The sequence below is a fragment of the Aulonocara stuartgranti genome, assembly GCF_965226115.1.
Source record: "Aulonocara stuartgranti genome assembly, chromosome: 16".
NCBI lineage: Eukaryota > Metazoa > Chordata > Actinopteri > Cichliformes > Cichlidae > Aulonocara > Aulonocara stuartgranti.
The window spans coordinates 27,522,248-27,547,227 of NC_138952.1; the positions used below are offsets into that span (position 1 = coordinate 27,522,248).

Sequence of the window (24,980 nt, forward strand, 5' to 3'; positions counted from 1 at the left end):
ATCATAAACATGTTCCTGACCTGAGGAGCTTGCCCTTTAATGCTTTCTTAATGGGCCCCTTCTGATCTCACAATGGCCCTGAAGCTCATCAATGATTTACCAGTGGGGATGATGGTATAGGACTAATGGTGCATCCTCCCCATTAATGATGCAACACATGCACAAGAAGATCATGACATCAGGCAGTGGTTGGGGTTTTTTTTTTCTTCCTTTCTTTCTTTCTCTTTTCTGGGGACATCTGGAGATTTTCAGTAATTTTCACCTCATGGAAATGTGTAGCTCTTTGGTTCTCTTTTATTTATTTTTTAAAGCAATAATTTATAACAAAGTCAGGTTTCACCTTTAAGTTCTCTGAAGTTCTGTTGTTTCTCACCCGAAATGCTGCCAGTAGGACACATGTCTGCTTTAATATTTGTCATAATCCTTGATATGGTATCTTTAATGGCTTATAAGCCATTGAAGATAAAGCAACTCCTCTGTGGAGTTTTCCCCCCACAGAGGAAAACTCTGAAATCAAATGAGCTTTTGCAGTTGTGAATAGGTCCACATAAAACCACTGGAGGAGCTGCTAGTGAAAAGGTGTGTAATTCTCTTCATAAACCTGTTTTGGTGGTTTTGTAGTACCTATAACCTATAACAAAGTAAATAATGAATCAAAATGGAAGTCAGGTTTAAAAAAACAAAAACAAAACTAACAGCAAGAATAAATAATTAATAATAAATATGGAGTTTGGCACCTTGTGCATGTTGATTGCTAAAATAGTAGTGACTGGAAACTGGAAAGAATGAGCTTAACTTGCTCTCCTGATCAACAGAAGCCTCTGCTTGAAAAGCTTAGGAGACTTGGCAAAGGGGTGTGATAGGTGTGAAGTGTTAGGACCACAGTGCACCCACTTACTGTGGGTCATTCAATAACATTCAATAACAGTAAGTGAATCATTCAATAACACAGACTATTAGAGTAACAGGTATGTAGCATCGCTAACTAGCTAGCAACAAGCCCCCAACACATTGCGTATGCTAGCGGCTAATCTAGCAAACGAATTAACAACAGAGTGATTTTAGATGTTGTAGAACTATAAGATGATAAGCTGTGCGTCTTTTTCATAACAGTGACGTGGTTGTATTTGCCTTAACTTAACGAGTCGCCAGTCGCAGTAAACCCATCAGCAAAAAATGGCGCAGCCGGGCTACGTAAAAAGTGTAAGGGGACGTGTTTGCGGTCATGTCCAGTGGGTGTGTGGGCGGGAGCGTGATGCAGTCCCTCCACCTCAAGTCACTACTGCGCAGACTACAGCTGTGTCCAAAACGTCGGCTGCATCCTTCGGAGGACCCAGCCTTCGCGGTCTACGTGGGCCGGGTCCTTTGAAGACCGAGAAGGCCGGAAGTGCGAGGCTGTGAAATGGGACGGTCTAGCCTTCACGTCTGCGTCACCGCTGTATCGGTGGAGTTTAATAAACTCGGCCGTCTGCTCCTTGCTATCTAAAATATAACAGGAGACTGTCGTAAATTCTCGACCGTCTCACACTTCTGTTTAATCAGTTTTCAGTTTAACGTTTATTCAGCTGTGTGAAAATCCCGGAGGAACCCACCCGATGGATTAATGAAGTTGTATTTAATCTAATAATCTAATAACTTTGATCTCAGCCAAACCGATTTACTCCGGAACAAATAAAACACCAAAAAAAGGAAAACAATTACATTTTTAAGTTATCCGAGTGACTTATATATCATGTTTAACCTGAGTAGCGAAAGAGCGGGGGTCTGAAAACGATGAAGCCGGGAGTCCGCTGCTTTCGCCGGCTGGAGTGACCATTGAACCCCCCGGCTTGCTATCGAGCGGGTGGGGAACAGACATCTCCGAAAACGTCGGCACACTTTTGCAAATATGCGATGTCTTGATAAACCAAGCAGATATTTGAAGTTTATACAGCTACTTTCTCGCCTGAAAATATGTTAAAAGTTTATTTTGTGACCCAGAAAGATTAATAAGAGTAATTTCAAAACTTAGTAGCGGCCGCCATTGTTGGCAGCTGAAATTTGGCTGGGCCGCGCTATGAATTCTGGGATATGGTGGAGACTTGGGTAGCGACAGATGGGTCGGGTGTGTCCTTCGTGTGTCCATCTGTCGCTACCTGATCCGTACCGTACCGGAAACCCGATCGGTACCCCGCATGCGCAAATCTTACGTCGCTTCCTCTCTTTGCCAACATTGTGACATTCATTAGTCGTGTCCAAATTCATGGGCTGCATCCTCCTGAGGACCCGGCCTTCGCGGTCTACGTGGGCCGGGTCCTCAGATGGTCGGGTAGGCTGGAAGTAAACGGCCGTGAAATTGGACGGTCTAGCCTTCTGATTAGTGTCACCGCTGTCTCGGTGGAGTTTAATAAACTCAGCCGTCTGCTCCTTGCTATCTAAAATATAACAGGACACTGGCGTAAATTCTCGACTGTCTCATACTTCTGTTTAATCGGTTTTCTGTTTGACGTTTAGTCAGCTGTGTAAAAACCAAGGAGGGGGATTAATAAAGTTTTATTTTATCTAATTTAATCTAATAACTTTAATTTCAGCCAAACCGATTTACTCACGAACAAACAAAACACTGAAAAAAGCCCAACAATAACATTTGTAGGTTGTCTAAGTGACTTATATATTACGTTTAACCCGAGCAGCGAAAGTCCGCGGTGATCTGAAAATGATGTGCCGGGAGTTGTGCTGTTCTCGGCCGCATCAGTAACCCTCGAGCTCCCGGCTAGCTGTCGAGCTGGTGGGTAGCAGACGCCTCTGAAAACGTCGAAGCACTTTTGCAAATATGCGATATCTTGATAAACCGAGCAGATATTTGATGTTTACACAACTACTTTCTCGCCTGAAAATATGTTAAAAGTTTATTTTGTGACCCAGAAAGATTAGTATGAGTAATTTTAAAACTTAGTAGCGGCCACCATTGTTGGAAACTGGAGTTTGGCTGGGCGGCTCTATGAATTCTGGGATATGGTAGGCCACGAAGGACACATCCGACCCATCCTTCAAATTCGGGGAAAAGGAGGACGCATTTGTCGGCTACATTCGGAGGAGTCTACGAATTTGGACAGCCTTCGGCGCGTCGCTGTGACGTAATCGGTCTACAAATGCGGCCTCAGGAGGATGCAGCCCATGAATTTGGACACGACCATTATATTTGAATGACATGGTTGGTGCCCAGTTAGCTCTTAGCATTTCTCAACAGCTCTGCCTCCTTTTTGACTACCGGGACATTTAAAAAATGGATAATCCGTATCCGCAACAAATTTTTGCTTTTCTCCTCAACAGAGAGCGTCCCCCGATTGAACAACAGCGCTGTAAAATAAGAAGAATGGTGCCTAATGACAGAGTTAATAATACAGATTTTGTAATATGTCACGTGAAGATTCAGCAGCCAGATGAAGTGTTTACTGGCAATTGACAGTGATAGCGCACATCATCATCACTATTCCAACAATCCTCTCCACACAGACAAGCATAAACACACTCGACTATCACTAAATCAAATTTAACACACGTTTGTAATGACGCTAATTCAGTTTACAATAGGGTTCATTCGCTCAGTCAGCAGGTGGCGGTATCCTCGTACACTGGGGAGTAAACTGCCATTAAACAAACAGAAGAAGAAGAAAACCCCTGCAAATGCGTGGTACGGATCGGGTAGACCCGATTTGTACGGTCCGACTTTGCACATGCGCAGTAAGGATCGGGAGTCTATTTTTTTGTTTTTGTCTACATTATATTAAATGTTTCATTATCGGAAACATTTTAAGAGATACTTGTTATTCTTAACATCTTAACAGATACTCTGACCTGTAACTCGTAAAATGCTTCGACCGGAAGTAGACACCTTTCGCGCATGCGGGGTACCGATCGGGTTTCCGGTATGGATCGGGTAGTGACACCATCCTTCAAATTCGGGGAAATGAAGGACGCATTTGTCGGCCGCATTTGAAGGAGTCGACGAATTGGGACAGCCTTCGTCGCCTTGCTGTGACGTAATCGGCCTTCAAATGCGGCCTCCAGAGGATGCAGCCGACGTTTTGGGACACAGCTTCTGGCTCCAAAAATGCAAGATGGCAGCCTCCACAAGCGGGATATTTTGGCTTTATTTTTGCACAATGGGAAGAGGTGCTGTCACGTCGTCCATGTTTTCTACAGTCATTGGTTCTTCATGTGTGTAAAATGTAGAAATCCACATAAAACGTGGCAACCCTACCTTCTCTTTTCAGCTTGATGCTTTGATTTTGTGATCATCTAGCATGAACTACTTCCAATATACTATAAAGAATGGGCCCTTCTCACTCTACTGATTAGGTACTTACTCAAAGTTAGGCAACAAATCAGCCAGTTAATCCAGAGAGTGCCTCCCTCCCTCTCTCTCTGTCTGAGGGCAGCCTCGAGACAGCATCCGGCAGCAAATCTCACACTTGGCTCTCGACCCAAAACACACAGGGAATTTGTACAGGAGGATTTTCTTTCTCCTGTCTTGTTTTAGTTTGTTTTCTTATTCTTTTTGGTTTCTTCTGTTTCCCTGCCTCTTGTGTCCTCGCCATGTCCCCTTCACTTTTTTTTTTTTCTTTTGACGTCCGCTCACTCTTCTGCTATTGTTAATATTCTCACATCCTTGTGGGGTTTTTTGGGTTGTGTTTTTTTCTGAGGCGTCATTTACTCCTGTTCATTTAACAGAATGTGAGTTTGCACTCTCACAGTACTGTGTGCAATAGAGGGCACGAGCTATATATCACTGCAGTTTCGTCAGCAGTTGCTGCAGGCTATGCTTGACCAGATCAAATGGAGCTGGATACAAAGGTATCATGGGGACGTTTCAAACTGCAAACACAAGTATAAGCATGATGGCCCTGATGTGAAAACGCACATTTTACACACTGTGGGGATGGAGCTGAACCTTCTAATGTACAAATACACACCGCAATAGTTAATATCACATCCTGTACAGAGAAAATAACCAAGTCAGTTTGATAAAAGGGGCACTTGAATGTCAACCATGTATACTGAATTAGTGTAATATGCTGGAATGCTTATAATTAGACCGATTTATATTCATTAGAGCTATTTTGTGACTTTGTAATATATTGTATGATTGAATTTAGTTTAGTTAGTTACTGTTCTTACTGTCTCTTTGTACACAGCTGTGACCACATAGGTTCCTCAGGGATCAATAAAGTGTTCTGGTTTAGAAAGCAACCATGTAGCTGAAAATACAGCCCAACTGAAAAAGTAACTACATTAAAATGTGTGTTTTTGGCAACATTTCACAAAAAGTCACTTCAGAAATTATGATGCAGATGGCATATTTTGTTTTTGTTTTTTTTTTAAACCTGACTAAAAAACAAACAAACAAACAAACAGGTTTTTGGGGAACAGACCAAAACAGAAAACACAAAGGCAGTTTGGGAAACTATGCAACAAAGCCTAAATAAATAAAGCATCAACAAATTGAAAGCCATAATGTGGAAAACACGACAACTACGATGGCAAAACCAATCCTGAAAATGCAACAACACTTTGACATTGTGAAAAATAATGAATTTTCAAAACTGGCAAAAATGGCTAATTATATAACTCTTATATAACACTTTTCTTTTCTATTAACCTCTTCGACATGTCAATGGCTGTGAACAAAGAGAAACTTGTAAATAACTCATGAAAGAATAAAGTTACGTTGAAACCAAGCACACCATTGTTTTTCTTGTGACATTACCAGTAAGTTTGATGTGTCACATGGCCCTCTTCCTATTGAAAAAAAAACAAACGTTGTATCCAAGATGGCCGACTTCTAAATGGCCACCATGGTCACCACCCATCTTGAGGAGTTTGCCCCCTCACATATACTAATGTGCCACAAACAGGACTTTAATATCACCAACCATTCCCATTTTATTACGGTGTATCCATATAAATGGCCCACCCTGTGTAATGAGGGCATATAATTAAAGGAATGTTGTCTTTTTCTGTAACATGAAATGTTTTTAAATGTTTGCAGCTCAAATCCACACTGTAAGAATGCAGCAGTCAGAATACATTAGCCAGAACTGTGTTAATAAACGAGTGCAGAGTGGTGCTGATATAAGGCATCAGATGGCGAAATTTGAAGAACAGTCTGTCTGATTAAAAAGTCAAAGAAATGCAAAGATCAGTTTAAGTTATGCAAATTAATTCAGACTGAACTTGCTTTTAATTCAGGCTGAATAAATCAACGGTGATTGACTGAATCGCTCGTCTTGTCGGATCAGTTAGTGGGGATCTGAGCTCAGGATCAGAAATCACTGAAAAGGGATGGGAATATAAGTGAGGTCCTTTTCTGTTCAACCACCTGGCAACTGCTGCTCGCTCATTCATCCACAGCTGCGTGGGAGGATGAGGCAGGAAAGGCCTTGAACTGCAGGACTCAGACCTGTCACTTCTTTCTTCTTCATAAATGTCCAAAACACATACGCACAACAGAAAGAGATTGAACAGGGATATTTGTTCCCATGTTTTGTTTTTGTTTTCCCGTTTTCTTCACAATGAAATGCAAGCCAATGACGTGCCTGCATGAGCCAGTCATTAGCTGTTCTGTGCACTATGGAGCTTGAAGTTTCCTGGATGAGTGAGGACAAGTAACGCTACATTAAAAGACACGTATGCAACAAAATTAGAATTTTATTTTGATGTTGGTTAAGAGTTTGTTCCTAAAAAGCAGCTCATCGTCCTTTGTTTGGAAAGACTTTGGATTTAGGACAAGTGACGCTAACAGAGAAGAAATGATTGGTCATATCAGCTCAGACATCCATGAAAGCAAACCGATACAGCTCATCAATATTTCCATCAGTCTCACAAAGATCACATTTCATTCATTTGGACAAATATGTGTCCAGTAAACACAGTGAGCAATAAAGGCTTCAGGGAAAATGGTCAATAAACTGGCCAAAAGATGTTATCCCCTTTTGCAATTATTGTTCCACAGTGAAAAGTCTGTGTTGTTTGCAAAACCTCACAAGGGAAATGGAGAGGGGTCTCACAGCTACGAGTTTACATCAGTCATACAGATACAATGAATGGAGCCAAATATTTTTCTTTTAAGAGATCCAATAAAAAATTTTTTAATGAATACTTGTGATCAAAATCATTTTGATCATCATTTTGGCCATCATCGTGCAGATCTACCTGTGGTAGAGCAGGGGATTGCAAGTATTGGTTGACAAGGCAGGCTTAAGATAAATCTGTGATAGGTGACCATAGTCGGACGTCCTGTCGTGAATAATCCTTCTCCTCCACCTCCCCTCACCCCTTTTGCTCTTTCATTTGCTCTCTCATCCTTAGATCCTGTGTTTCTGTCCTCCCTGTGCTTTTTTTTCTCTGGGTCAGGGAGCAGGTAATGTGTGCAGTGCGTGCACACACATCCTCATTTAGAATACATTTTGTTTTTGATGGGCCTCCCAGCATGTGTTCCCGTTTCTTCCTAATGTGTGTAGATTTGTTGCTGCTTTGGCCTTCTTCCACAGGCCAGCACAGCCTCAGCCAGAAGGAAAGCAGAAAAGAAAAGCCTTGGCTCACAACCACAGGAGGAAATGCTGTGGTTCTTTTTCCACAGAGCTCCTTTGGTTTTGGAGCGTAGTTGGGTCGGTTAAAGGGCCGGATACTTGGGAGTTTGAATCTCAGTGAACACAAAAGGGGACCAAAGCAGGGTGCTGACATTTTCCACCTCAATTTTACTTTCTTTTCTCTCCAGCTCCATCTCCACTCTCCTGTTTCTCCTGGGTATTTGCAAGTTATTAGCAGCTAAGTCAAAGCTGTTGCTCAAGTCTTCCACTGGCTCTGTGGGTGAAAAGGGGAAAGATGAAAATACAAGTGGAAAACCCAAAGCTGGAGTTAGGGCTGCCACGCTTAGTCGACTAGTCAGATTACGTCGACTATCAAAATTGTTGACGACTAATTTAATAGTCAACGCGTCGTTTGAAGCTTTGTAAGATTCCAAAAGATGCGGGAATAAGCAGTAGGATTTAAGAGTGTAATAACGGACTGAAACAGAAGATGGCAGCACTGCATGTACAAGGATGCCAGCTGCCGTTAAACCCCGAAGAAGAAGAAGCTGTGTCTGGTGTCGTAGCTGTGTCCAAATTCAGGTACCGCATCCTACTGTGCCCGCATTTGTAGGCTGATTACATTACAGTGACATGACGAAGACTGTCCAAATTCGAAGACTCCGACAAATGCACCCTTCATTTCCCCAGATTTGAAGGATGGGTCGGGTGTGTCCTTCGTGGCCCAACCTATCCCAGAATTCATAGTTAGCTAGTTAGTTTTAATATTACTCTTATTATTCTTTCTGGGTCACAAAATAAACGTTTAACATATTTTCAGGCGAGAATGTAGCTGTGTAAACCTCAAATATCTGCTCTGTTTATCAAGACACCACATATTTTCAAAAGTGCTCCAACGTTTTCTGAGACGTCTGTTACCCACTAGCTCGATAGGTAGCCGGGATTCAAGGCTCACTAGAGCCGGCGAGAACACCGGACTCCCAACAAATCGTTTACGAACCCACAGCCGTCTTTCACTACTCAGGTTAAACATATATAAGTCACTTAGATAACTTAAAAATGTTATTGTTTGGCTTTTTTCAGTATTTTATTTGTTCCTGAGTAAATCGGTTGGCTGAGATTAAAGTTACAGTTTTTACACAGCTGAATAAACGTCAAGCAGACAACTGATCATCAGAAGTGTGAGATGCTGGAGAATATACTGCGGTGTCCTGTTATCCAAATCCAAAACAGAGCAAATGAAATATATTACACCTTAAAATGTACTTACTGTCCTTAAATACATTTCTCTCATGAAAACGGTTGTGTAAATGATCCCAGCCATACAGAAGCCTTTGACGTCAATTGTAGCTGCAGCTGATACTGCAAAATCAAAGTCGAGAGCATTAGAATGACTACCAAGTGAATTAACAAGAGTGAAAAGGAGTCTTAATGAAATGGCTGGGTTGGCATGTAAGTGAGAGTTGTAAAGGAGCAGATGAATCGAGTAGATGCTGAAGCACAACGGCTGCTCTTGGGGAAAAAGATTTAGACTTGCAGCATTTTGTTCCTCTGATATTTTTCTTTTTTGCCAAGAATAAAACCCAATGGTCTCTCTCGCACAAGTTGGGTTTGTTTTCATCTCTGCCCCCTGTGCCTGTGCGCAGTTCTCCGTATAATGTAGTCTTGTCATTTGTTGATACAACTCGGGAGCACTTTGGTTTGATTTGGCAGCTCATCCTGTTATTATTCTCCTTGTCAGTGTTTCTCTCACTTGCATCTTTTCTTTGCACTTTCAAACCAAAAATCTGAGGAAGACGTGAATCAAGGTTACATTTTGAGAGGACCTGGATGTCATTTGGTCTGTGAGCTCAAACAGCTCTGAGCCATTTTTGTATTTGTACGTTAGTTGTACGTACATTATCTGGTAATAACCCTAACTAGAATTTGTGATTAGTGTTTTAGACCAGTAAATGTGCAAAAGTTGTCTGGAAAATAGCAATTGTTTATATCATTGCACACCAAACTACAGTTTCCATTTTCATCCATCTGCCAGTGGCTGGAATCATACCCAGATATAAAAGGTTCTCTCCAGATGTAGTTAACCTGCACCGTAGTGTACACCATACTTTCCACACCTGCATCACCATGATGACACACTAATAAATAAAGGGTTTAGAATAAACGGCAATTGTTTTTGGCTTCCTGACAATGCATTACAATAACCAGTAATCTGCAAAAGTGTCAGTTCCTAATCATGTTTATAGTTCTTATTGCAGTATTTTATTTTATTTTTCAGTTTCCCAAAGGGGCAAAAAATATTGTACTAAAATTGCTGACACTATGAAGAGTCAGCTGATTGTTGTTTAATAACTTTGTCATCAGTTTATTAAATATGCTAATGTTTACATATGAATATTTTCTAGATTATTGGCACTTAGAGTACATTTTTCCCCACATACAAATTTCAGGGCTGAAAAATACACATGTCCTTTTATGAAAGAAAGATGGAAATCAGATGGGAGTTGTAGAAATGGATCCAGCACCTGGAGAATTAACAAAATACAGCTCCCTGATATCAGGAATATTCATAACTGATACGGAGCACTGCTAGAATAAACATGATCGAGTCCAGGCTGCATTCACTTGTACCCTTTTCTACAGCAAAGCCCCGTACATTCACCAACTATCATTACATCACACATCAGAAAACACACTGAAATATTACGTCATTGTTGTGGGGAATGTTCCTTGGCCTCTTACCTCAAATGCAATTTATCTAAGCCCAGTGGCCTGCTACTACTCCTGGCACTGCATGAGTACATCGAGCACACAAGTATATCACACCCTCTGACTAGCCTCTCTGAGAGGGGGTCTTCAGGAAAGCCTGTCACCTGTGCTGCTGTGTGTGTGTGTGTGTGTGTGTGTGTGTGTGTGTGTGTGTGTGTGTGTGTGGGGACTGTGAGTGAGCATTCAGGTGCTGGCATGTCCAGGCTTCTGCCTAGTCCTCATGGGAGGCTAAATAAGCTGCCCAGCTCTACTTCCTTACATACCCACTCTGACACAGACAGGAGGGAGAGATGACAGCAGGAGTACAGTTAGAGGAAGATGTGGATGTATAGGTGCAATTTCTTGATTTCTTTCTTTTTTTTTCTTTTTTTTAAAACCTTTTTTCCCCTCTTTTCATTCCCTTCCTGTCACGCTCCATCTGGCTACACTTTCCTCTAACTGCTGCACTCCTCACTCTCTGTTGTTCTTCTGCACACTTTGCCATTTCCCTGTGTCTGTACTCTGGAGCTCCTGGGTGGATGCTAGGAAATAAAATTTAATTGAATTTGTAGTGATGCTGAATCCACTTGAAGTGATCGTCGGCAGCACACAGCAGTACTCACTTGTTGCATTATTGGTAGCTACTCCAACATGGAGACCATGGACACCCAGCTATGATCAGAGACGCAGTTGTGCTGTGAGTTGCTGTGTGTGTGTGTGTGTGTGTCTGTGTGTGTCTGTGCGTGCGTGTGTGTGTGCGCGTGTGTGTGCGTGCATGCGTGCGTCAGAACATATTCAGCAAAGCTTTGATTTTCAACAACTGTTCATTAGCGTTCTTGTCTCACTCAGCTGCTCATGCCTAGCGGAAGTCTGCATCCTATTCAGCTTAAACCATCAGCGATATCAGGGTGGATAATTATTTTGTGCAAGGCAGAGCAACCTACATTTTTACAGCTGCATCATGGGAGTCAACTGAATACGATGTCAAGAAACACTTGAACCGTCCCTCCTCTGTCAACATACACAGAGAAATTCAGTGTCGCCTCATAACAGGAAAAAAAGAGAAGCGTAACCATTCTTTAGAACTTTTTGGGCAGTGCAGACAGTGTGGACCAGCATGGGTATGCATGGGTCAGCTTTGCAGGCATGTCATCATGTTGGAGATCAAAGCATTTCAGAAGCGTGCTATTTCATATGACTGCCCTCTGTCTTTGTTTCCACAGCTTCCCATCACAGTGAGGCACCATGTCATCTTAGAGCTAACATTGAACATTTAACCACATTGCTTTAGCCAGCTAGTCGTTAGCTAGGGAATTTAAACAAATCATCTGTCCCTAGTTGGCCGCTGCACAGGTGCCTTACAAAGCTATAATTGAACTGTAGTCAGGACACCAGTGTGCTTATATCACAGGTGATGAACTAAGCATGTTTTATTTTGGATTTTAAAAAAAGTCCATCTTAGTTAACTTGGTTAAGCTGTAACTAGGCAGAGGAGCTGGTAATAAGGTCTTAAAATAAGAGGCAAAGTCATTAGAGCAGTGGCTTCCCACCTGCACGCTCTTTATTGTATCATGATGCTTTCTTCAGGATGTGAGGCAGATTAGGAGGGAACAGGGGGAAGGAACTCTTTCAATAAGATGGCTTATCTGTGTCATTTTAACATAAAGTGCTTAAAATGCTGAAGAAAAGTTATCTTAAGAGGCCTTAAAGGCACATCAGACTTCTGCTCCCATTCATCAGGCTCTCTTTCTGTTTCTCTTTATCATATCACCAGTGAAATGAAATCATCACGCTGGGCAGGAGGGGCGGTGGGGAGGATTCTTTGAAGTGGGGTTGTATGAGGTACTTAACATAGTCAATGTGTTGCCTACAGTTGATGGTGCCCCCAATTTGGAGGAGCAGACAGTAGGAGCAGCAGGGAAGCTAAGAAATGTGGCGCCATAGATGGGGTCAGTAGCAAAATGAATTCTAGCCATATTTAAAAAGAGGCCCAGTTGTACAGTGCAATGAGAATACTTTCACCAGTTTACCCTGTGATCAGAGAGGCCGTTACATCCAGCTGTGACGTCTGCAAAGCCACCAGACTTCACTGGCATTTTACTACAGCAAATCCATGAGCTTCTAGACTGCTTCTGCTAGTTCGTGGTCTAATACAGCATATATAGATATAATGGCTTTAATCCGCATTGGAAATTCCAGTCTGAAGGCTGTAAGGGTAAAATTGAAATGTTATAAATGTAGAGTACTCTCGCACTGTGTAGATTTATTTATTTATTTATTTATTTTTAATATTTTGCAGACATTCTGCTTTTTATAAACCAAGTAGGCAGTTGTTGCTGGTGTTGAAATATCAAGGGTACCTGCATGATTTTCTGCCATTGTATCAGACTTGCCATCACACGTCAACTTTTTTGGAGAAGACCTGCGACTGGCCAAAATCTTCTTTCCCCAACTAGATTTACTAATGCCTAAAAACAGAGTGTAGAGGAGGAGGTGCAGGAATCCAATTTCCTCTCTGATTGCTTGATTTAGAATATGCTGAAAGGTTAGAATCAACTTTTTGCACAGTCATGCCAGATCATTAATCTTCATAAGGTTCATGGTAAAGCACTACAGTGGAGGATATGTCTGAAAATGTGCAATGTAATACCCTCCTTTAAACAATTTTGTGACTCGAGTAAATAAACTTGCTCATTAGCACTGTAGTGTTTCTAATATTCCCTAAACCAATCCCCAAGCCCACAGTCACCTATACAGTATAACAGACAGAGCACGAGCTGGCAAATATTATGTGCTAACTCCTGTGTGAGATATAGGTCAGTGGTTATTCTGTAAATAATTATTCTTCACTGCTTTTGAGAGGCTTGTCCCTAACAACTGAAGAGAAATCATTACCATCCCGATTATTCACACATAATCTGTCGTTGCATCCGCCCTCAGGTTATACCTTTTTCTCTCGGGATATTTGCATTCCGCAGCTTTCTTGTTTTCTTTGTTTTTGTACCTCCCTTGCTTTGGGAGAGGTGGAGACTTGTATTTTTTTCTTTCTTTTAATGTTTGCTGTGCCTCTGCTTTGTTCACCTTAAACTGCAGACTCAGGAGTTTTCTCACAACACACCACCAGTGCCTCTGTTCTACGTCCCCATTGTACTTAGCTGCATTAGTGTCTCATGTACGCTGTTTTTGCTCCAATTTTTTTTATCGCTTTACCATAACTACTTTTTATCAGGATCAAATGCCCCGGCGGCAGCTGAGTGAAGGCTGTCTGAAACCTTGCTAGCGGCAGCTGAAGCATCTGACTGGCTAAGCTGTCAATTACATGCTGTTTAACAATTCCCCCAGCATCAAGGGGGACCACTCTTTGGTTTTCCAGGATGGAACGACTGGGGAGAATAATTGGATGGCCAGTCAATCTGGTTTCTCATAGCTTGGCATCAGATTCCTTGGAGAATAATTTCTCATGACCATCTTGCCTTTCAGCTAACACGGTCTTCATCTCATTTATCTGTTGACCAGCCTTTTTTGTAAAAACATGGTAACTAACAGGAAAACAAATCTTCAAAGAACAGATAAAAGTAGAGGCCCTAATCACCAGACATCCCACAATACAATATTATCATGATATGGAACTGAAAATCATGTGAAATTAATTCTTTTTTTCTTTTTCTTTTTTCTTTTTTTTTTGCTGCTAAGTGAGATTGTCAAGCATACCAACACACACGTCACTAAAATCTGCCATAAATGTTTCCAGTCAGTCAGAAATTCACATCACATTCGCGCTCATCAACCTTCCTGTTCTTCAGAAATTTAACCAGAATGCAACCAGCTAGCAGCCAAGTGAGTCGAGCCCCCTCGACTTGGGCTTATTGACAGCCTCATTCAGACTGATGGCAACATGTTAGCAAGTTCTCTTTATAAATTACACCGCAATTATGTACAGACCTTTGACAGGCTCTCTGAGAGTGATTGCAGTCAGTCTGAGTCAGACTGCGACTGTTTGCAGAAGCTTTGCCTCCTATCAGACAAAGTGAGCCCTCTTGTTTATAGTATTCCCAGACTGTTTTAATTTACTTAAAAAATATGAAATGATTTAGATTTGGTATCCCTGTATCGATACAATATCACCATGCAAAATATCATGATACTATGCTATATACTGATAATTGCTGATTTAATTGCTGTTAAAAGGTTCAGTATAAATATTGAGTAGTATCCCTGCTGCCGAGCCCAGACAATAAAGGGGTTAATCCTTCATACCGTGGTCCCTGTGGCCTGGATAGACATTGCAGCAACGCTGTGAGTTGTCATTTACAATAAGTTTTTAATTTCAAGTTTCTAAGTTTGAAATTACCGTAAATTTTTTATGAAGAAAAATTTACTTTCAAAAAAGCAATCAGAACTAATGAGACAAAGCCATTGGGCTTACATGCTGAATTATCTGATGGAAACTATCCTGAACCCTAAAAGAGGGTCAACAAAGGGATTTGACAGAGAAGCAAGAGAATACCAGGTTCAAACAGAAAGACAGATATGAGTGCCAAAAATGGATTAGTGGCTGTCACACGGCAGACTTTGCAAAAACATTATTGCTTTCCCATTTCCACGTTTCCCACAGAAATGGAGAAAGTACTTCACACAGTTTCTTAGATAAACTGATAATGGAGCAATAGTAGTTGCTAATCAGTTCCTCATCCCCTCATTGGACTCAAATTCCACTGTCTTGAACTGTGGGTAATGAGATGGTGGTCCCTGGTCTGTTCTACAGAGTCAATGAGCTTCAGTTAGCAGCACATGACCCAGTTTACGAACTGCAGCAGGTCCTGTATGGAGTGGTTCTTTAGCTTTAGTCGGCAGCTCCACTTTCACTGTGCACATACAAGGTGAACAACATTAGGTGACTTCAAGTCACTGCAGGTGAAATGAGGACTGGCAACGAGAAGTGGGCAGGGCCTTGACATAAACTTTTCTCAACCTCCAGGCAAAAGTGAAGAATACCACCGAGATTTGACCGGGTAGAAAATCCATTTGGTTACCTCAACGACTGGAGCCTGGAATGTTTGCAAGCAGTCGGCCATCAGCTGCAAAGCCTCATGCGACGAGCGAATCATTTCTAGTATGGACGCAGACCATAGTGTCCAACCTGTCAGTACTGAATCGCAACTGAGCAGTTTTTCCTTCCCACTGTCACCAAGCGCTACTCATCGGTCTGTGGGTTTTGGAAGTTTACCTCACATGCCTTCAGGCAACTGCTGTTGTGAATCAACGCTGTATAAATACAACTGATTTGAATTACTTTCAAAGTTTTTGTTTTGTTTTCTGCTACTTTGCATTTGCCTGCAGAATGACCAGCATATGATTGTTCCATGCAGGCCTCAGCTGTAGGTCACAGCGTGCGTCACAGTTTCCAATCCAAAAAACCCCCCACTGAGTGCGTTACTTTATAGTCATCATCACTGGCAGGCCTTTAACAGTACATGGGATTTCTCAGACACATGCCTGCGTCTTTGTGTGCCACTCCCTCTCACTTATCTCTCTGACTTGCCCCTCTCCCGCGGCTCTGTGGGAGGTGTAAACATGCTAATGACATTCATTTACTGTCGATTCTCTTTAATGTTTCCCCCAGGCTGACGTTTCATTATGGCTCCTGATAACATGAAGTCAGATCCAGTCCTAAGCTTTTCAGTTCCTCTTCATTCTCCTCAGATCAGGCTTTTGTGCGAATAAGGATGTGATTCTATACCTTTGCAGGAATACACAGGCTGGTTCTACTTTGTCTGACGATGGCATTATTTAGCTGTATTCACATTATTTGTGCTGATTTTTGGGAAACAGATCAGTCAGCTGAAACATGAATCGACACGCTAGAAGTGGCAGGCTAATCTAATAACGCGAGAGAATGTGACTGTCATCTCCAGCTGAGAAGAGCAGCCCAGTTTAAAGCAGCTTAGTGCTACTTCCTCTTTTGCTGCTTCCAGTGACCTGCCTGACTGACATGCACACATGCCAGGTTAGAGTTGGGTGTAAGTGATGCCGTAAACTTGTGTGTGTTGTAAAGCTGGTGACACTTACAGAATAAGACACAGGGTGATTGATGCACTATATGAAGTCGGGGCAGAGTACAAATCACCTTTTATTACAGTAACACACACACAAAGATGCAGATGGATGGTGTGCAATATAGGGCACCCTATCTTTTTGATGTTGCAGTAAATTTTCCATGGTTACCCTGAGTTGGATTGCAGTGAATGTTTCTCTGTTCCAAGGCTTTCCCCCCTCATCCTCTCACTCAGTCAGTTATTGTATGAGCAGAGTAAGACTCCGGGCTACCTGTGAGGTCAGCTGAAGTGCAGGGATTAAAGGTCGGGAGCTGTTGTACAGTCATTAAGTGCTTATGGCTGTGAACTGTGGGACTAAAGGTCACACATGTTTGGAGCCAATTCCCTTTGCTCGCCCCCGCATCTAGTTAACCCACTTTCTCTTTCACTTTAGCTCATGTGCTACAGCTCTATTTGAACACAGTTGGGCAACCTTACACAGTGAATTTAACCCCGATAAGCTTTGGATTTGTTGGCTAAGCTTTCTTTTACAGTATAAAGGCAAATTTTCCCAGAGAACTGCACCTCACTGGATATTTTCCTTTTTGGTCTGTTCTTTGTAAACCCTTCAGATGGCTATGTAGGAAAACCCCAGTAGTTAAGCACTTTTTGAAAACTCAACCCTGCCCGTCTGGCATCAACAACCACGCTATGTTTAAAGTCACTTAAATCAGCCTTATTCTTCATTTTTATGCCTTTGAAGCAGGTCGTGTTGATCTCTTATGCTCAAATGCAGTGAATTACTGCCATGTGATCGCCTGCTTAGATATTTGTGTTAATGAGCAATTGAACAATTAGTTTTCCTGGTTTTCTTTTTTACTGTGTAACTTTTTGTGTTTGTCTGGCTGGTGATTCTCATCCTCATCTGTAGCTGCTGACTGTCATCAGGAGGCAGTGTTCAAAATGTGTTGAACAACTGGTAACTTATTTTTTTAAGCTTTGGATTGTTCTGATCAGCTTGTGGTAAAGTGAAACCAACAATAAATGTTTTCCCATTTCAGTCTGTTTTGGGTTTTTTTTGTAGTTGTTTTTGTTCGTGCTCACTCCCCTCTCCTGTTCTGCCATTTTTTGAGCCAATAAGCATTTCACCTACTCAGTGTCATTACGTCATGCCTGTGTTCGAATACAATGCAATGCAAAAATCCTACGTTAAGCTAATTGTTTTCAAATTAGATTTTAAACTTGAACTATTCTGGGGTTTTTTGTTTTTTACAATTCTCTAACATACACACAGTTAAAATGAGGGTTATATGAAACATTGCCAAAGTTTGAAATATTGGGGTCAGTGTATGTACAAGTATTCCCTGTGAGCCAAGCTAAATACACTGTTTCAGATTTTTTTCCTTCATACTCTTGAGTGTATGTACAGACAGACGACGCCCCTATTACGGTTATCCAGACACTCGGGTGTGACAGTGAGCTGTGGACCTACTGTCCAAACCTTTTAATGAGGGGCATCCAATCAGAAGACAGCTGATTTAAAGAAAGGGGAAAGGAAGCTAAAAGGCTTGTTGTAAACAGAAGCTGAACTGAGGGGGCTGCATTAAGACCCAGAATAACATAAACAATAATCATTTTTAACTGTGAATCATGCAGTGCTACTCTGGTGGAGTCCAAGATAAATACACAGAGCTGGGTGTCAGCATAATGACATTGATTTATTTTTGAACGTGGTTCTTATAGCATCTGTTTTTACTGGCTTAGTCCCATAACAAAAATAAATGGCTCTGCCAAAGCTTTGCATACGTAGTTGCTCATCTTTTAAAAGGTAAGAGTTACATTTTCAGCTGCAGTAATCATCACTATAATCTGATAAGTGGGTAAACAACATGTTGTGACCCTGAGGAACCCACTGTGTGTAAATACTAATTGATAATGAGATGATGAATCATAAATGCAGGGAAAACCAAAACAACATATTGCTGTAATTACATTTGAGTGACCTTGTTGAACCTGTCCTCCATATATTCTAGTGTACTGGTATCTAATGGGACTTCATGTAAAGCATGTTTCAGTAAATACTTTACTGAAAACGCTGTGTTACAAATGAATAAAGGTGGCATCCTCACCCTCTCACTTTTCCTCTCCTCTTCCTGTCCATGCTTCTCTTCTTTCTGTCTCGACACCACCTCCCCCCTTCGCTCTCATCCTCTTCCTGTTATTTCAATGAGGGTGGATAAAGTGCAGGAATCATCAGAATAGCCCATGTGCAGCTGACTTCTGTTCAGAGCCATAATGCCTGACACTGCGTGCAGCTGAGCCCCATTCAGAGCCAGAATGTCTCCTCCATGTGCAGTTTGACTTCTTCCAAGACACCCTGTTCCGCCACTTCAGCCGTCTGTAGTTCAAAGCCAATGGATGAGCTATGTCTATATATGTGGAACTCTTTATTTGAAACTGTGTTCATGTTTAACATGAATATCTACCAGTAGTAGTACACATGAGAGTAGTTAAGTCATTCAAAGGTGAATTTCACACTTCAGAGATATCAGCTGTTCCACCAAAGTGAACCTGCGACATAAACATGGGGTAGAGTGAGGGCCTGATGGTCATGTAGTCACATAGTTATTAGAATGGCAGCTGTCCCACAGTCACCTACTGTGAACATGGTGTGGAGGCACATGGAAATGGAGCATCGTCACATTGCACACATGTCAGGATTGGCAGAAAGGGAACAGTAGCTTTAAAGTAAAAAGTAGTGACTTTTGCCAACTGGATCGTGAGCCCTGCACCTGAATGCATCATTTATAGACACCAGTGGAGGATACAAGCTGCTGCTTATAATTAAATAGACCTCCAGAGCTAACAGGCTAAGCGCAAGTACATTACGTCTCCTGCTGTGGCACTTCTGGGTAACGTTCAGATTCGTCCTATCATGAGTCTCAATTTTAAACCCAAAGCAAGTACACGGCTGAAAGGCTGCAGCCAATCACTGAAAATGTTCAAGTCTTTAAACGTCAATCCCTAATTACTGTTTAATTTTCTGTCAGCTGACTAATGGTTGAATGTACAGCTAATTTCAGCTGTAATTGTGAAGTGATGATATTAAATGAATTCTCAGAGTGGACTGCATTTGACAAAACTGTCTGCAGCTTAGTTGTGATAAAACATGAAGATGCTCCTGCACTGTTTTTGAGCTCTGCTTGCGTCTGATGAAGTGTATATTTGAGCAAAGCAGGGCATGACACAAACAGCTGGAGTAGATGAAAGAGATGAAATGATTAGAACGTGATGGCTGAAGATCAGGGTCACTTCCTTGTGTTTTCCTGGTCCTCTTGGGACGTTTTTCCCAGTTCATGTTATTTTTATATTTCCTCAAGTGAGCTTTTTTCTTTTCTTTCTTTTTTTCTTTTTTTCTTTTTTCTTTTCTTTTTTTTTTTTTTTTAAATCACATGACGTCCCATCTCACCTCCTCCTCCCGTGTTCTCGCTTGTTTTTGTCCCGGCTCCTCTGGGGCCTCTCGTTCGTGGCTGTGTAGAGCGCAGCCTTGAGCGAGTCTTGACATTTGAGGCGCTGCTTGCAGAGGCGGGTGGGGCAGAGGTGAAGTGACTGGACTGTGGCGCGACGATAAGGCAGACGAGGAGATCCCAGCTGCATTACTAATGAATTGTCTTTTTTTTTTTTGGACTTGGTGCACCTGGTCCAACAAAGTTGAAACTCAAATGCAGTGTGCCAAACTTCCAGAAATGGAGGAATTCATTGTTTGCGAGCTGTTGTTAGCTTTTAGTTGGAAAGGTAGATTTCCCCACAGAGCCAGTCAGTTCCTTTCAGTCCAAAAAGCTTTAGAAAAAAGCTGGAAGAAAGCCATCATCTTATGTGTCATTCTGTCCTCTCTTTCAGTACACCCTGTACGCTGACAGTTAGGAAAGCAGTGAACAGTTTTTATATTAAATAATTAGACTGACACTTTGCTTCTTTAGGGCGAACAGGCTAATCACAAATGGTGCATCTTTCTAATTAAAACTATCAGTCATCAGCAGATAAGTGAATATAGTGATGGGCAAACACATGGATTTTAACAAGTGAATGTGGAATTTACCACCTCGCACCTCGTGTGTCTTGCTTAATTGCATTTAGAAGCTCCCTATAAAATAAATGACTATCATGGGATGTTGAAGGGAAAAAGAAACTGAGGAATGTTTCTGTTCACTAAACCTGGTGGTGTGTGTGTGTGTGTGTGTGTGTGTGTGTGTGTGTGTGTGTGTGTGTGAGAGCATGCTGCATGCGTGCACCGAGCATATAAACATTGTACAATCATTCAGGTCAAAGCGGCGGTTTATTCAGCAACACTGCTCATGGTGTTTATTTCAGCCTCAGTTTGATCTATGTTTACACCGCTTGCGTGCACAGAAATGGAAGTGTGTGTGTGTGTGTGTGTGTCTGTGTGTGTCTGCATGTTTGGGCGCCGTGCCGTCCTACCTCACCCTTCTGACGCTAAGCTGCTTTAGCTTGATCACCATCTGTTCAGCCAGTCTGTGTTTGTGCACAGAGACTCACACTCTTCTTCACCCACTTGTGTGAACACACACAAACACATACACACAGACAGAAAAACTGGAGCAGCACCGCTTGCGTTCAGACCTTAGCCAGCCGCCCCGGTGGTGCCTGCTGCAGAGACAGCGTGTTGTTTAGCTGTGAAATGGGAGTTTTCACATTACTGCTGAGGCTGTGCTGAGTGCAATTTGCTGTGGGATGTGTAATTCACAGAAGGCTGCTGCAGGTAGTGAGAGTCATACTGGAGGGTAGCAGTGTCGCTAGTTAAAAGCTGCTCTTCTAGTGAACCCAGCTGACTATTGCATTTCCCAGTTCACCCACAGGACAGTGTGGAAAAGATCAAAAGCCACAAAAACATGCGGTGGTGCTCAGCAGTGAGCTGTCATTTTTATCCAGTCAACTTCAGACTGGCTCTCAAGCCATGTTTTGTTTTTTGTTTACTTATAGTTTTTTTTTTTTTTTAATATGTGGATCGTCTTTACATGTGCTTTCAAAGTAGCTTGAGTTGGGGGTATTGTAACCAAGGCAACAGATGGAAGATGACAATTTTTCAAAATCTCTATTCTAAAGTTGGGTATTAATATTCAAGCAGGTTTTAAGAAAAATGGCGTTCGGTATGGCTGATTCATTATGACAGCATTGTTGATCATAGTTATTATACTCAGTATTGCAATCTCAGTTATTTAATATGACAAAATCAGGCCTATTCCTACATTACTGGGGATATCCTGCAACCTTAGATGCAACTGAAACAAGAAGACATCTGAGAGCTCCGTGAAGGCAGCTCACTCTCTGGGCAGGATTCACTTTCAAGGAAATCATTTAGTATTTTGTAAATTTTCATGCATGTCAAATATCTACTTAGATTACAGAAGTACAGGATTAGAGAAACCTTCTGAAGGTTTAAGTGATGGATAATAAGTATGATCTGTAAATAACTGGATGAATAACTTCATTTTATTATTTAATATTATACTGCAGTATATTTCTAACTAGGCAGCTCATTTTCTTTCTTTAACGATAGAAAACATTGTGAGGTCAACCTGAAAGAAAGACAGATTTGAAATGTAAAAGTGAGGTCAGAGGTCAGATCTGTCATGATATTTAGATGCAAACTATAATGTGATGTTTAGAGTCCCCATATACCAGTATCAATTCATAAATGCTTTTAAGTGTAGCTTGAAAGATGAGACATTTCATGAAAGTTTGACCTTATTTGACCTTGAAGAAGAGGTCAAAGGTCCAAAGTAAGCAATATTTAGAATCCCCATATATCATCCGCTATATTCCCCTATATATGACACCTATATGGTGTCAGTATAAACAATGGCATCAAGTAACATAGTTTTAAATAGCTCTGTATAGTATTATCACTTTGAGATTCATATCAATCTACTGACCTTGAAGGAGAGGTCCAATGATACTTAAAATCCACTCTATATACCTACAAAGATTTATTGTAAGGAAAACAACAGTTATTTGATGATGTTTGTATGTTTATTTATTTTTTGCTTTTAATGAGAAATGCCAGATTTAGACTATTTACCAGCTGCAGAAATTCTTCTAAACGAGAGAGGGAAAAAAAGTTTTGAGTAAAAACATGTTTTATTCTGATTTAGTTCCACAGTGAAGACAAAAGGGGACAATTTGCATGTAGAAGGAATCACAGTTGGTAGTTTTTTGTTTTTTAAATCCCAATTCTCATCAGATAGGAGAAGAAATATATTTGCATACCTCCACTAATAAAGGAGGTGTGCGCAGAACACTCACCTCCGTCATTTTGCTGCAAAACCTGATGGAAGATCAGCATAATTCATGCTGCTTCTCACTCTCTGTGTGGTTATACGTACATACACATATGATTACATCACAGTCTAAAAGTCCAGTTCATTACTTCTCATCCTCCATCTCCTTTAAATACCACCTTACTAACAGCAGTCAGTGGACCTCGACTGTGTGCTCCTGTTAAACTTGGTGCATCTGGGGACAGTTTTCAGGGGTAATCAGACAGAAAGAACGTGGATGGGACTATGCTCCACCATGACTATTCTTATACATTCTTACTCATTGCTTCATGTGTTTGAATCTGCCTCCACTCTCCGCTGCTAAACCTTATGCTGTCAACACGTTCGCTTTTTAATCACACATTATTCTTCAGTGTCCGGGTCACTTCAAACCTATTACCCAGGCGCTGTGAGTGCACCTGCAGCCAGGCGCTGTATTTAGCCGGTGTCCTGCTGCTGTAGTGCACTGTAACCCTGACCTGCTGGCTTGTTAAATCTGAACCATCGGTGGTAGACCTGTGTTTATCCCAGTGACTGAATCGGATGATGCACACGCTCTGCAGGAGGGATGATTCATGGTGTGGACCTCAGCGATGAGAGCCATAGTCCAGCTGTGGCTTAATTGCATGTACTGATATTCTGCTGCACTCAGTACACTCCCCTGGGGTTACTATTTCAACACTATTTTATTTCTTTTGTGTTTTAAAAACAAAAAAAACCCCATCCTTTGTTAAGTCTTTGAGCTTGTCATCACATAATTTTGTAACAGTTCACTAGCAGAAAATTGATGTGACACAATAGAGGCATGGGCTTAATGGAGCCTTCTTTCCCCTTAATGCAGCTGGCATGAAAATTTTTAAATTAATCATGCATCAAATGACTGTTTGTATATAATGTGGTCACTCACGGTAATGAACACAGAGATTCATCACATGACTCTGAAGCCCCCCCTCTCTGGAGTATTCAGCTCTTCACTTTGCTGGTTTTGGTTTTACATCCCGTGTTTTCAGTTGCACAGTAACAACAACTGCAGTTTTCTGCACTCACTTAAAAAAGCTACCTTTGTCTCCTGGGCACAGCATAAAGTAAGTATTTAGTATCTACAGAGCAGACATTGCCCTCTAGAGTTGCTGGAATCCAAAACAAGGTTTACTTCAGCACAGAGTGCCAGCTCTGGATCTTTGTTGGTAGCCTGCAGGTGCATCACTGTGCTCTGGAGAGCCATATGTATGTGGCATCTTTAGCTCAGCCTCAGACGAAGAGGAGCTGTATTTGTAAAGGAAGTTCCTTGTAGATAAAGTGAAACTGTTTGTCCACTGCAGCCGTTCTCTCTGCTTCTCATGCATGCTTTTTGTTGCAAGCCCCACTGTTATTCTGTTTTCTGACAAACTCAGCTTTTTAATAAATCTCCATTAGAGACGTGCACAATATCTGGTTGTCAGGCTGCAGAATGGTGCTACTTTTCCAAAGACTGTACACAAGTGGCTGCATGTAGGTTGACAGCCCACAGTCCCCTTTTCTTTGTAGCCAAACACAAGCTCAGGGCCACAACTTCCACCTAAGTTTTAAGTGTGTTACATAGTCGGGAATCGAAAATGTGATGTGGCGACAGCCCTGCCGTGCACGCTGAAAAGTGACACTGCTCATTGCAGCAGTGTTTGAAATGCGAAGCTTATTTCTGCTGCCACCATGTGCCAGTTTTTGTTCGCTTAATGGATTTTTGTTAACAAGCCACGTGTTCCCTTTTTTCTCCATGTGTTCTTCAGGGGTCCCTTCAGTGTGGTGAGGAGATGCATCAACAGAGAGACGGGGCAGCAGTTTGCTGTCAAAATCGTGGATGTGGCCCAGTTCACCTCCAGCCCTGGTCTCAGCACAGAGGGTAAGAGATCACTTTTCTGTCATCCCATTAGTCACTCTCTGCTGTTTGGGCTTGTTCCTCAGTATAGCTGGAGGTAAGTGCTTTTATTTGCCTTGCTTTGTTAAATACTGAAAGTTGATGCAGAGGAGAGGTCAGATGCTCGCCCTTGTTTGCGTGTGTGAGTTTTTTTTGTTTGTTTGTTTGTTTGTTTTGTTTCAAACAAATCCTCTGAGCACACTTGCTCTTCTAAACACTGCCCTACTTTTCATTCACTTGGTTGCTCACAGCCACACCAGGGAGATTCCCAGTTCAGTCATAGTCGTCTGATGTTGTCTTTGGGCTTTTACCGCTGAAGCAGTTAATTACTGAGCCATTCTGAGGGCACCTTGAGAGTGATTGTTCAGGAACGACGTGTGCTGTCTCCACTGTT

At 41.7% G+C, this 24,980-nt stretch overlaps 1 protein-coding gene across 20 annotated transcripts in view; it reads left to right on the forward strand.

Moving 5' to 3' along the window:
• caska (calcium/calmodulin-dependent serine protein kinase a) overlaps window positions 1–24,980 on the forward strand; it is a 161,575-nt gene that overhangs the window by 32,135 nt on the left and 104,460 nt on the right. For all 20 annotated transcript variants that reach the window (XM_082509342.1, XM_082509331.1, XM_082509346.1 and 17 more), the window contains exon 2: window positions 24,459–24,571. In XM_082509342.1, coding sequence (XP_082365468.1) covers window positions 24,459–24,571 — 113 coding nt within the window. The remainder of the gene's footprint in view (window positions 1–24,458; window positions 24,572–24,980) is intronic.